This window comes from Coloeus monedula (assembly GCF_965178545.1).
Source record: "Coloeus monedula genome assembly, chromosome: 40".
In the NCBI taxonomy this organism is placed as follows: domain Eukaryota; kingdom Metazoa; phylum Chordata; class Aves; order Passeriformes; family Corvidae; genus Coloeus; species Coloeus monedula.
The window spans coordinates 1,333,166-1,346,102 of NC_138820.1; the positions used below are offsets into that span (position 1 = coordinate 1,333,166).

The 12,937-nt window shown below is 57.3% G+C and overlaps 1 protein-coding gene across 2 annotated transcripts; it reads right to left on the reverse strand.

Annotated features, from left to right (window-relative positions):
* Positions 1–382: 382 nt before the first annotated feature.
* Positions 383–12,845, reverse strand: SNAPC2 (small nuclear RNA activating complex polypeptide 2). 2 transcript variants are annotated; one of them, XM_082300537.1, is made up of 5 exons: positions 12,564–12,845; positions 8,608–8,715; positions 3,387–3,455; positions 2,252–2,441; positions 383–706 (listed from the first exon to the last, which is right to left on the reverse strand). In XM_082300537.1, exons 1-5 carry the CDS (start codon positions 12,768–12,770, stop codon positions 450–452), a joined length of 831 nt encoding a protein of 276 aa, XP_082156663.1. In that variant the 5' UTR covers positions 12,771–12,845; the 3' UTR covers positions 383–449. The 2 variants fall into 2 exon arrangements, with proteins under 2 accessions (XP_082156663.1, XP_082156664.1); XM_082300538.1 differs by lacking the exon at positions 3,387–3,455.
* Positions 12,846–12,937: the final 92 nt, after the last annotated feature.

Here is a 12,937-nt window from a genome sequence, read left to right on the forward strand (position 1 = left end):
ATTTTGGAATCCTCCCCCCCCCAAAATTGGGAATTTTGGACCCCCCTAAAAAGTGGGAATTTCGGACCCCCCCTAAAAAGTGGGAATTTTGAACCCCCCCAAAATTGGGAATTTTGGATCCTCCCCAAAATTGGGAATTTTGAACCCCCCCAAAATTGGGAATTTTGAACCTCCCCAAAATTGGGAATTTTGGATCCTCCCCAAAATTGGGAATTTTGAACCCCCCCAAAATTGGGAATTTTGGAATCCTCCCCCCCCCAAAATTGGGAATTTTGAACCCCCCCAAAATTGGGAATTTCGGATCCTCCCCAAAAAGTGAGAATTTTGGAACCCCCCAAAATTGGGAATTTTGGAATCCTCCCCCCCCCCCAAAATTGGGAATTTTGGGACCCCCCCGGGATTTTTGGGACCCCCCTCTGGAATCGTGCCCCCCCTCCGGACGGGGGCGCTCAGCCCGCCCGTCCCAGTAAGCCCAGTGGCACCAGTAAGGGGTTGAGGGGGCAGAGCCCCGCCCCCGCCCAGGGCGATTTGGGGGGGCCGCGATTTGGGGAGGGGTCCTGGGGGGCCCCCCCCGGGCCTTGGGGGGCGCTCAGGGACCCCCAGACCCCCCGCAGGTGGCGCTGCAGCGCTCCCAGTGCTCCCAGTGCTCCCAGTGCTCCCAGTTCGGCTGGCAGCGCTCCCAGTAAGGACAGAACCACGGCGGACTCTGCGCGGGGGGGGGGGAAAGGGGTCAGGGAGGCCCAGTTTGGGACTGGGATCGCCCCAGTTTGGGACTGGGATCCCCCAGTTTGGGACTGGGATCGCCCCAGTTTGGGACTGGGATCCCCCAGTTTGGGACTGGGATCGCCCCAGTTTGGGACTGGGATCCCCCAAAATGGGACTGGGATCCCCCAGTTTGGGACTGGGATCCCCCAGTTTGGGACTGGGATCACCAACATGGGACTGGGATCGCCCCAGTTTGGGACTGGGATCACCAAAATGGGACTGGGATCGCCCCGAAATGGGACTGGGATCGCCCCAAATGGGACTGGGACCTCCCAGTTTGGGACTGGGATCCCCCAAAATGGGACTGGGATCCCCAAAATGGGACTGGGATCGCCCCAGTTTGGGACTGGGATCCCCCAGTTTGGAACTGGGATCACCAACATGGGACTGGGATCCCCCAGTTTGGAACTGGGACCCCCCAAATGGGACTGGGACCCCCCCAAATGGACCCAGAACCCCCCAGTTTGGGACTGGACCCCGCAGTTTGGGACTGGGACCCCCCAGTTTGGGACTGGGACCCCCCCCAAATAGGACTGGGACCCCCCAGTTTGGACCCAGAACCCCCCAGTTTGGGACTGGGATCGCCCCAGTTTGGGGACTGGGACCCCCAATTTGGGGACTGGGACCCCCCAGTTTGGACCCAGAACCCCCCAGTTGGGGACTGGGACCCCCAAAATAGGACTGGGATTCCCCAGTTTGGGACTGGGACCCCCCAAATGGGACTGGACCCCCCAGTTTGGGATTGGGACCCCCCAGTTTGGGACTGGGACCCCCCAGTTTGGGACTGGGATTGCCCCTGTTTGGGGACTGGGACCCCCAGTTTGGACCTGGAACCCCCCAGTTGGGGACTGGTACCCCCAAAATGGGACTGGGACCCCCCAAAATGGGACTGGGATCCCCCAGTTTGGAACTGGGACCCCCCAAATGGGACTGGGACCCCCCCTCAAATGGACCCAGAACCCCCCAGTTTGGAACTGGACCCCCCAGTTTGGGACTGGGACCCCCCAGTTTGGGACTGGGACCCCCCCCAAATAGGACTGGGACCCCCCAGTTTGGACCCAGAACCCCCCAGTTTGGGACTGGGACCTCCCAGTTTGGAACTGGGACTCCCCAGTTTGGGACTGGAACCCCCAGTTTGGAACTGGACCCCCCAGTTTGGGACTGGGATCCCCAAAATGGGACTGGGACTCCCCAGTTTGGGACTGGGACCCCCCAAAATGGGACTGGGACCCCCCAGTTTGGGACTGGGACTCCCCAGTTTGGAACTGGGACCTCCCAGTTTGGAACTGGACCCCCCAGTTTGGACCTGGGACCCCCCAATTTTGGGGACCCCCCCCCCCTCCCAATTCCCCCCCCCCAAATTTTTCGGGATTTTCGGGATTTTCCCTCCCAACTTTTCAGGCTCTTCCCAAGAATTTTTTGGGGATTCTCCCCCCTCCCCCCTCCCCAATTTTTGGGGCCATTCCCGAAATTTTGGGGCTCTCACCTGAGGGGTTCAGGGGGGGCCCCTCCCCCCCCGCGCTGAGGGCACCCAAGAATTCGTAAATTTTCCCCAAATCCGCCCCAAATCCCATTTGGGGGGACCCCGAATTCGGGGGGGGCTCCGAAAGTCCCAAATTTTGGGGGGGTCGGGAGTGGTTTCGGGTCAGGGGCTCCGTGGCCGCCACCATCAGCACCTGGGGGGAGATTTGGGGATTTTGGGGGGATTTGGGGATTTTGGGGGGTTTTGGGGGGAATTTGGGGGATTTTCGGGGAATTTAAGAGGGATTTAGGGGAGATTTAAGGGGGATTTTGGGGGATTTAAGGGGTTTTAGGGGGGTTTTGGGGGGTTTTGGGGGAGATTTGGGTGGATTTGGGGGTGATTTGGGGAGGTTTTGGGGGATTTGGGGATTTTGGGGGGATTTTAGGGGGATTTTAGGAGGAATTTGGGGGATTTTGGGGGATTTTGGGGGGATTTTAGGGGGAATTTGGGGGATTTTGGGGGGATTTTGGGGGGATTTGGGGGATTTTGGGGGGATTTTGGGGGCATTTTAGGGGATTTGGGGGGATTTTAGGGGATTTTGGGGGGATTTTAGGGGGATTTGGGGGGACTTTGGGGGGACTTTGGGGGTTTGGGGAGATGTGGGGGGATTTTGGGGATTTTGGGGGCTTTTGGGGGGAGTTTGGGGGAGTTTTGGGGGGATTTTGGGAGGATTTGGGGGTTTTGGGGGGATTTTGGGGGGATTTGGGGGGTTTTGGGGGGGATTTTGGGGGAGATTTGGGGGATTTGGGGGGATTTTAGGAGATTTAGGGAATTTTTGGGGGGATTTTGGGGGTTTTGGGGGAATTTGGGGGGATTTCCCCCCAAAGTTTGGGGTGGGGGAAAAGGGGAACCCCCAAAAAACCCCTCTGGGACCCCCAAAAACCTCCCCAGAACCCCAAAATCCCTCAGGGACCCCCAAAATCCCCCCTGGGATCCCCCAAACCACCCTGGGACCCCCCAAAAAACCTCCAAAAAAACCCCCCAGGACCCCCCAAAAACCCCCCAGGACCCCCCAAAATCCCCCCGGGACCCCCCAAAATCCCCCCGGGACCCCCCAAACCCCCCCAGGACCCCCCAAAATCCCCCCAGACCCCCTGACCTGGGAGAAGGCGGCGCTGGGGGGTCCCTCCAGGGCCCCCTGCAGGGTCTGAGCCAGGTCCTGCCACATCTGGGGACCCCAAAATCCGTTAAAAGACCCCAAAAAAACCCCAAAATCTGTTAAAAGACCCCAAAATTCCATTTGGGGACCCCAAAAATCAGTTAAAATACCCCCAAATTGCATTTGGGGACCCCGAAAAACCCCAGAATCGGTTAAAATACCCCAAAATTCAGTTTGGGGACCCTGAAAAAACCCCAAAAATTGGTTAAAAGACCCCAAAATTCGGTTTGGGGACCCCAAAAAAAACCCAAAAATCGGTTAAAAGACCCCAAAATTCGGTTTGGAGACCCCGAAAAACCCCAAAAATCGGTTAAAAGACCCCAAAATCCACTCAGGACCCCCCAAAATCCCCCAAATTCCACTCAGGAGCCCCTAAATTGCAAAAAATTCCCCCAAAATCCACCCAGGACCCCCCAAATTCCACTCAGGACCCCCCAAAATCCCCCCCAGAATCCCCAAAATTCCACTCAGAACCCCCCAAAATCCCCGAAATTCCCCCAAAAACCCGGATGTGGGCGCGGAATTGCAGGAAATTCTGGAATTTCGGGCTCAGGGAGCACCCAGGACCCCCAAAATCCAATCAGGACCCCCCAAATTGCCCCAAAACGCCCCAAATTCCACTCAGAACCCCCCCAAATTCCACTCAGGACCCCCCAAATTGCCCAAAAATCCTCAAAATTCCATTCGGGATCCCCTAATTTGTCAAACAATCCCCCAAATTCCACTCAGGAGCCCCCAAAATCCCCCCAAATTCCACTCAGAACCCCCCCAAAACCCCCCAAATTCCACTCAAAATCCCCCAAATCCCCCTCAAAACCCCCCAAATTCCACTCAGGACTCCCCAAATTGCCCAAAATCGCCCAAATTCCCCCCAAGAACCTGGATGGGGGCGCGGGTCTGGCGCTGGAAGCGCAGAAGGTTCCGGAATTTCGAGGTCAGGGCAGCACCCAGGACCCCCAAAATCCCCCCAAAATCCACTCAGGACCCCCCAAAGTGCCCAAAAATTCCCCAAAATCCTCAAAATTCCATTCGGGATCCCCTAATTTGTCAAACAATCCCCCAAATTCCACTCAGAACCCCCCAAATTCCACTCAGGACACCCCAAAATCCCCCAAATCCCCCCAAATTCCACTCAGGAGCCCCCAAATTCCACTCAGGAGCCCCCAAATCCCCCCCAAAATCCACTCAGAACTCCCCCGAAACCCCCCAAATCCCACTCAAAACCCCCCAAATCCCACTCAAAACCCCCCAAATTCCACTCAGGACTCCCCAAATTGCCCAAAATCGCCCAAATTCCCCCCAAGAACCTGGATGGGGGCGCGGGTCTGGCGCTGGAAGCGCAGAAGGTTCCGGAATTTGGAGGTCAGGGCAGCGCCCAGGACCCCCAAAATCCCCCCAAAATCCACTCAGGAGCCCCCAAATTGCCCCAAAATCCCCCAAATTCCACTCAGAACCCTCCAAATTCCACTCAGGACACCCCAAAATCCCCCCCAAAATTCCCCAAATCCCCCCAAATCCCCCCAAATTCCACTCAGGAGCCCCCAAATTCCACTCAGGATCCCCCCCAAAATCCCCCCCAAAATCCACTCAGAACCCCCCCAAAACCCCCCAAATCCCACTCAAAACCCCCCAAATTCCACTCAGGACTCCCCAAATTGCCCAAAATCGCCCAAATTCCCCCCAAGAACCTGGATGGGGGCGCGGGTCTGGCGCTGGAAGCGCAGAAGGTTCCGGAATTTGGAGGTCAGGGCAGCACCCAGGACCCCCAAAATCCCCCCAAAATCCACTCAGGAGCCCCCAAATTGCCCCAAAATCCCCCAAATTCCACTCAGAACCCCCCAAATTCCACTCAGGACACCCCAAAATCCCCCAAATCCCCCCAAATTCCACTCAGGAGCCCCCAAATCCCCCCCAAAATCCCCCCCAAAATCCACTCAGAACCCCCCCAAATCCCACTCAAAACCCCCCAAATTCCACTCAGGACCCCCCAAATTGCCCAAAATCGCCCAAATTCCCCCCAAGAACCTGGATGGGGGCGCGGGTCTGGCGCTGGAAGCGCAGAAGGTTCCGGAATTTGGAGGTCAGGGCAGCGCCCAGGACCCCCAAAATCCCCCCAAAATCCCCTCAGGACCCCCCAAATTGCCCCAAAATCCCCCAAATTCCACTCAGAACCCCCCAAATTCCACTCAGGACACCCCAAAATCCCCCAAATCCCCCCAAATCCCCCCAAATTCCACTCAGGAGCCCCCAAATTCCACTCAGGAGCCCCCAAAATCCCCCCCAAAATCCACTCAGAACCCCCCCAAAACCCCCCAAATCCCACTCAAAACCCCCCAAATTCCACTCAGGACTCCCCAAATTGCCCAAAATCGCCCAAATTCCCCCCAAGAACCTGGATGGGGGCGCGGGTCTGGCGCTGGAAGCGCAGAAGGTTCCGGAATTTGGAGGTCAGGGCAGCGCCCAGGACCCCCAAAATCCCCCCAAAATCCACTCAGGACCCCCCAAATTGCCCCAAAATCCCCCAAATTCCACTCAGAACCCCCCAAATTCCACTCAGAACACCCCAAAATCCCCCAAATCCCCCCAAATTCCACTCAGGAGCCCCCAAATTCCACTCAGGATCCCCCAAATCCCCCCCAAAATCCCCCCCAAAATCCACTCAGAACCCCCCCAAAACCCCCCAAATCCCACTCAAAACCCCCCAAATCCCACTCAGGACCCCCCAAATTGCCCAAAATCGCCCAAATTCCCCCCAAGAACCTGGATGGGGGCGCGGGTCTGGCGCTGGAAGCGCAGAAGGTTCCGGAATTTGGAGGTCAGGGCAGCGCCCAGGACCCCCAAAATCCCCCCAAAATCCACTCAGGACCCCCCAAATTGCCCCAAAATCCCCCAAATTCCACTCAGAACCCCCCAAATTCCACTCAGAACACCCCAAAATCCCCCAAATCCCCCCAAATTCCACTCAGAACCCCTCAAATTCCACTCAGGACACCCCAAAATCCCCCCCAAAATTCCCCAAATCCCCCCAAAACCCCCCAAATTCCACTCAGGAGCCCCCAAATTCCACTCAGGAGCCCCCAAAATCCCCCCCAAAATCCACTCAGAACCCCCCCAAAACCCCCCAAATCCCACTCAAAACCCCCCAAATTCCACTCAGGACTCCCCAAATTGCCCAAAATCGCCCAAATTCCCCCCAAGAACCTGGATGGGGGCGCGGGTCTGGCGCTGGAAGCGCAGAAGGTTCCGGAATTTCGAGGTCAGGGCAGCGCCCAGGACCCCCAAAATCCCCTCAGGACCCCCCAAATTGCCCCAAAATCCCCCAAATTCCACTCAGGACACCCCAAAATCCCCCAAATCCCCCCCAAACCCCCCAAATTCCACTCAGGAGCCCCCAAATTCCACTCAGGAGGCCCCCAAATCCCCCCCAAAATCCACTCAGAACCCCCCCAAAACCCCCCAAATCCTCCTCAAAACCCCCCAAATTCCACTCAGGACTCCCCAAATTGCCCAAAATCGCCCAAATTCCCCCAAATTCCACTCAGGAGCCCCCAAATTCCACTCAGGAGCCCCCAAATCCCCCCCAAAATCCCCCCCAAAATCCACTCAAAACCCCCCAAATCCCACTCAAAACCCCCCAAATTCCACTCAGGACTCCCCAAATTGCCCAAAATCGCCCAAATTCCCCCCAAGAACCTGGATGGGGGCGCGGGTCTGGCGCTGGAAGCGCAGAAGGTTCCGGAATTTGGAGGTCAGGGCAGCGCCCAGGACCCCCAAAATCCCCCCAAAATCCACTCAGGACCCCCCAAATTGCCCCAAAATCCCCCAAATTCCACTCAGAACCCCCCAAATTCCACTCAGAACACCCCAAAATCCCCCAAATCCCCCCAAATTCCACTCAGGAGCCCCCAAATTCCACTCAGGATCCCCCAAATCCCCCCCAAAATCCCCCCCAAAATCCACTCAGAACCCCCCCAAAACCCCCCAAATCCCACTCAAAACCCCCCAAATCCCACTCAGGACCCCCCAAATTGCCCAAAATCGCCCAAATTCCCCCCAAGAACCTGGATGGGGGCGCGGGTCTGGCGCTGGAAGCGCAGAAGGTTCCGGAATTTGGAGGTCAGGGCAGCGCCCAGGACCCCCAAAATCCCCCCAAAATCCACTCAGGACCCCCCAAAGTGCCCAAAAATTCCCCAAAATCCTCAAAATTCCATTCGGGATCCCCTAATTTGTCAAACAATCCCCCAAATTCCACTCAGAACCCCCCAAATTCCACTCAGGACACCCCAAAATCCCCCAAATCCCCCCAAATTCCACTCAGGAGCCCCCAAATCCCCCCCAAAATCCACTCAGAACCCCCCCAAAACCCCCCAAATCCCACTCAAAACCCCCCAAATTCCACTCAGGACTCCCCAAATTGCCCAAAATCGCCCAAATTCCCCCCAAGAACCTGGATGGGGGCGCGGGTCTGGCGCTGGAAGCGCAGAAGGTTCCGGAATTTCGAGGTCAGGGCAGCGCCCAGGACCCCCAAAATCCCCTCAGGACCCCCCAAATTGCCCCAAAATCCCCCAAATTCCACTCAGGACACCCCAAAATCCCCCAAATCCCCCCAAAATCCCCCAAATTCCACTCAGGAGCCCCCAAATTCCACTCAGGAGGCCCCCAAATCCCCCCCAAAATCCCCCCCAAAATCCACTCAGAACCCCCCCAAAACCCCCCAAATCCTCCTCAAAACCCCCCCAAATTCCACTCAGGACTCCCCAAATTGCCCAAAATCGCCCAAATTCCCCCAAATTCCACTCAGGAGCCCCCAAATTCCACTCAGGAGCCCCCAAAATCCCCCCCAAAATCCACTCAGAACCCCCCCAAAACCCCCCAAATCCCACTCAAAACCCCCCAAATTCCACTCAGGACTCCCCAAATTGCCCAAAATCGCCCAAATTCCCCCCAAGAACCTGGATGGGGGTGCGGGTCTGGCGCTGGAAGCGCAGAAGGTTCCGGAATTTCGAGGTCAGGGCAGCGCCCAGGACCCCCAAAATCCCCCCAAAATCCACTCAGGAGCCCCCAAATTGCCCCAAAATCCCCCAAATTCCACTCAGAACCCCCCAAATTCCACTCAGGACTCCCCAAATTGCCCAAAATCGCCCAAATTCCCCCCAAGAACCTGGATGGGGGCGCGGGTCTGGCGCTGGAAGCGCAGAAGGTTCCGGAATTTGGAGGTCAGCGCCTCCCGGGCCGCGCGGCCCCGCAGCCGCAGCAGCAGCGCCCGGATCTGGGGAGGGGGAAAAGGGGCAAATTTGGGGAGGGGTCCCCAAAAATCTGCGGGAAAAGCTCCACACGGGGAGCGGGGAAACCCCCAAAGAGTTTGGGGACCCCCCCCCGAAATCTCCCCGTGGGGTCTCTGAGGGGATTTTGGGGGGAATTCTGGGGTCTCTGAGGGGAATTTGGGGTCTCTGAGGGGATTTTGGGGGGATTTGGGGTCCCTGAGGGGATTTTGGGGTCCCTGAGGGGAATTTTGGGGGAATTCTGGGGTTTCTGAGGGGAATTTGGGATCTCTGAGGGGATTTTGGGGTCCCTGAGGGGATTTTGGGGGGGGGATTTGGGGTCCCTGAGGGGATTTTGGGGGAATTCTGGGGATTCTGAGGGGAATTTGGGGTCTCTGAGGGGATTTTGGGGGGATTTGGGGTCCCTGAGGGGATTTTGGGGTCCCTGAGGGGAATTTTGGGGGGAATTCTGGGGTTTCTGAGGGGAATTTGGGATCTCTGAGGGGATTTTGGGGTCCCTGAGAGGGATTTTGGGGGGAGATTTGGGGTCCCTGAGGGGATTTTGGGGGAATTCTGGGGTTTCTGAGGGGAATTTGGGGTCTCTGAGGGGATTTTGGGGGGATTTGGGGTCCCTGAGGGGATTTTGGGGTCCCTGAGGGGAATTTTGGGGGGAATTCTGGGGTTTCTGAGGGGAATTTGGGATCTCTGAGGGGATTTTGGGGTCCCTGAGGGGATTTTGGGGGGGGATTTGGGGTCCCTGAGGGGATTTTGGGGGGATTTGGGGTCCCTGAGGGGATTTTGGGGTCCCTGAGGGGAATTTTGGGGGGAATTCTGGGGTTTCTGAGGGGAATTTGGGATCTCTGAGGGGATTTTGGGGTCCCTGAGGGGATTTTGGGGTCCCTGAGGGGAATTTTGGGATCTCTGAGGGGAATTTGGGATCTCTGAAGGGAATTTGGGGTCCCTGAGGGGATTTTGGGGTCCCTGAGGGGAATTTTGGGATCTCTGAGGGGAATTTGGGATCTCTGAAGGGAATTTGGGGTCCCTGAGGGGATTTTGGGGTCTCTGAGGGGAATTTGGGATCTCTGAAGGGAATTTGGGGTCTCTGAGAGGATTTTGGGGTCCCTGAGGGGAATTTTGGGATCTCTGAGGGGAATTTGGGATCTCTGAAGGGAATTTGGGGTCTCTGAGGGGAATTTTGGGGTCCCTGAGGGGAATTTTGGGATCTCTGAGGGGAATTTGGGGTCTCTGAAGGGAATTTGGGGTCCCTGAGGGGATTTTGGGGTCCCTGAGGGGAATTTTGGGATCTCTGAGGGGATTTTGGGATCTCTGAGGGGAATTTGGGGTCTCTGAGGGGAATTTTGGGGTCCCTGAGGGGAATTTTGGGATCTCTGAGGGGAATTTGGGGTCTCTGAAGGGAATTTGGGGTCCCTGAGGGGATTTTGGGGGGAGATTTGGGGTCCCTGAGGGGATTTTGGGGGGGGATTTGGGGTCCCTGAGGGGATTTTGGGGGGGGATTTGGGGTCCCTGAGGGGATTTTGGGGTCCCTGAGGGGAATTTTGGGGGGAATTCTGGGGTTTCTGAGGGGAATTTGGGATCTCTGAGGGGATTTTGGGGTCCCTGAGAGGATTTTGGGGTCCCTGAGGGGAATTTTGGGATCTCTGAGGGGAATCTGGGGTCTCTGAGGGGATTCTGGGGTCCCTGAGGGGAATTTTGGGATCTCTGAGGGGAATTTGGGATCTCTGAGGGGATTTTGGGGTCCCTGAGGGGATTTTGGGGTCCCTGAGGGGAATTTGGGATCTCTGAAGGGAATTTGGGGTCCCTGAGGGGAATTTTGGGATCTCTGAGGGGAATTTGGGATCTCTGAAGGGAATTTGGGGTCTCTGAGGGGATTTTGGGGTCCCTGAGGGGAATTTTGGGATCTCTGAGGGGAATTTGGGATCTCTGAAGGGAATTTGGGGTCTCTGAGGGGATTTTGGGGTCCCTGAGGGGAATTTTGGGATCTCTGAGGGGAATTTGGGATCTCTGAAGGGAATTTGGGGTCCCTGAGGGGATTTTGGGGTCCCTGAGGGGAATTTTGGGATCTCTGAGGGGAATTTGGGATCTCTGAGGGGAATTTGGGGTCCCTGAGGGGATTTTGGGGTCCCTGAGGGGAATTTGGGATCTCTGAGGGGAATTTGGGATCTCTGAGAGGATTTTGGGGTCCCTGAGGGGAATTTTGGGATCTCTGAGGGGAATTTGGGATCTCTGAAGGGAATTTGGGGTCTCTGAGGGGATTTTGGGGTCCCTGAGGGGAATTTTGGGATCTCTGAGGGGAATTTGGGATCTCTGAAGGGAATTTGGGGTCCCTGAGGGGATTTTGGGGTCCCTGAGGGGAATTTTGGGATCTCTGAGGGGAATTTGGGATCTCTGAGGGGATTTTGGGGTCCCTGAGGGGAATTTTGGGATCTCTGAGGGGAATTTGGGATCTCTGAAGGGAATTTGGGGTCCCTGAGGGGATTTTGGGGTCCCTGAGGGGAATTTTGGGATCTCTGAGGGGAATTTGGGATCTCTGAGAGGATTTTGGGGTCCCTGAGGGGAATTTTGGGATCTCTGAGGGGAATTTGGGATCTCTGAAGGGAATTTGGGATCTCTGAGGGGATTTTGGGGTCCCTGAGGGGAATTTTGGGATCTCTGAGGGGAATTTGGGATCTCTGAAGGGAATTTGGGGTCCCTGAGGGGATTTTGGGGTCCCTGAGGGGAATTTTGGGATCTCTGAGGGGAATTTGGGATCTCTGAGGGGATTTTGGGGTCCCTGAGGGGAATTTTGGGATCTCTGAGGGGAATTTGGGATCTCTGAAGGGAATTTGGGGTCCCTGAGGGGATTTTGGGGTCCCTGAGGGGAATTTTGGGATCTCTGAGGGGAATTTGGGATCTCTGAGAGGATTTTGGGGTCCCTGAGGGGAATTTTGGGATCTCTGAGGGGAATTTGGGATCTCTGAAGGGAATTTGGGATCTCTGAGGGGATTTTGGGGTCCCTGAGGGGAATTTTGGGATCTCTGAGGGGAATTTGGGATCTCTGAAGGGAATTTGGGGTCCCTGAGGGGATTTTGGGGTCCCTGAGGGGAATTTAGGGATCTCTAAGGGGATTTTGGGGTCCCTGAGGGGAATTTGGGGTCTCTGAGGGGATTCTGGGGTCCCTGAGGGGAATTTTGGGGTCTCTGAGGGGAATGTGGGGGTCCCTGAGGGGATTTTGTGGTCCTGGAGGGGGGTTGGGGTCTCAGAGAGCATTTTGAGGTCCTGAGAGGAATTTTGGGGTCTCTGAGGGGATTTGGGGGGAGAATCTGGGGTCTCTGAGGGGAATTTGGGGGTCCCGGGGGATTTTGGGGTCCTGGAGGGGGTTTGGGGTCTCTGAGGGGATTTTGGGGGGGAAATTTGGGGTCTCTGAGGGGAATTTGGGGTCTCTGAGGGGAATTTGGAGGTCCCGGGGGATTTTGGGGTCCCTAAGCAGAATTTTGGGATCTCTGAGGGGAATTTGGGATCCCTGAGGGGATTTGGGGATCTCTGAGGGGAATTTGGGGGGCCGTGAGGGGAATTTGGGGGGCCCTGAGGGGAATTTGGGTCCTGGGGGGGATTTGGGGTCTCTGAGGGGATTTTGGGATCTCTGAGGGGGATTTGGGGTGTCTGAGGGGATTTTGGGGTCTGTGAGGTGATTTTGGGGATCCCTGAGGGGATTCTGGGATCCCGGAGGAAATTTGGGGTCCCTGAGGGGGCGATTTTAGGGGTCCCCAGAAGGGGTTTGGGGGTTGGTTCCCGACCCTCGCAGGCGCTTCGAGGACTCCCCGAGGGGTCCCTTGGGGACGCCCCCCGCCCTCCCCACCTCCTCTTCGCTCCTGCGGGGCAGCCGCTCCCTCAGCTCCGCCAGCAGCCGCTGCTCGGATAGGCCGCGCTGGGCCCGGGCGCGGAGCTCCACCAGCAGCGCCCGCTTCTCCCGCAGCCCCCAAGGGCCGCGCTGGGGCCTCTCGGGGCTCTGCGGAGCGTCCGCGAAACGCGACGGGGCCACGCGGGGCCGCCACGGCGGCTTCATGGCGGCGGCTCCCTCATGGCGGCCGCGGCTCCCTCACGGCGCCATCATGGCGGCCGCGTCTTCTTGGCGCGCTTCGCTGACGTCACGCGGCGCGAAGGCGCCGGGGGCCAACGAGAGGGCTCCCGCCGCACAGCGCCCCCTGGCGGCGCGGAGGACCGGGCACGGCG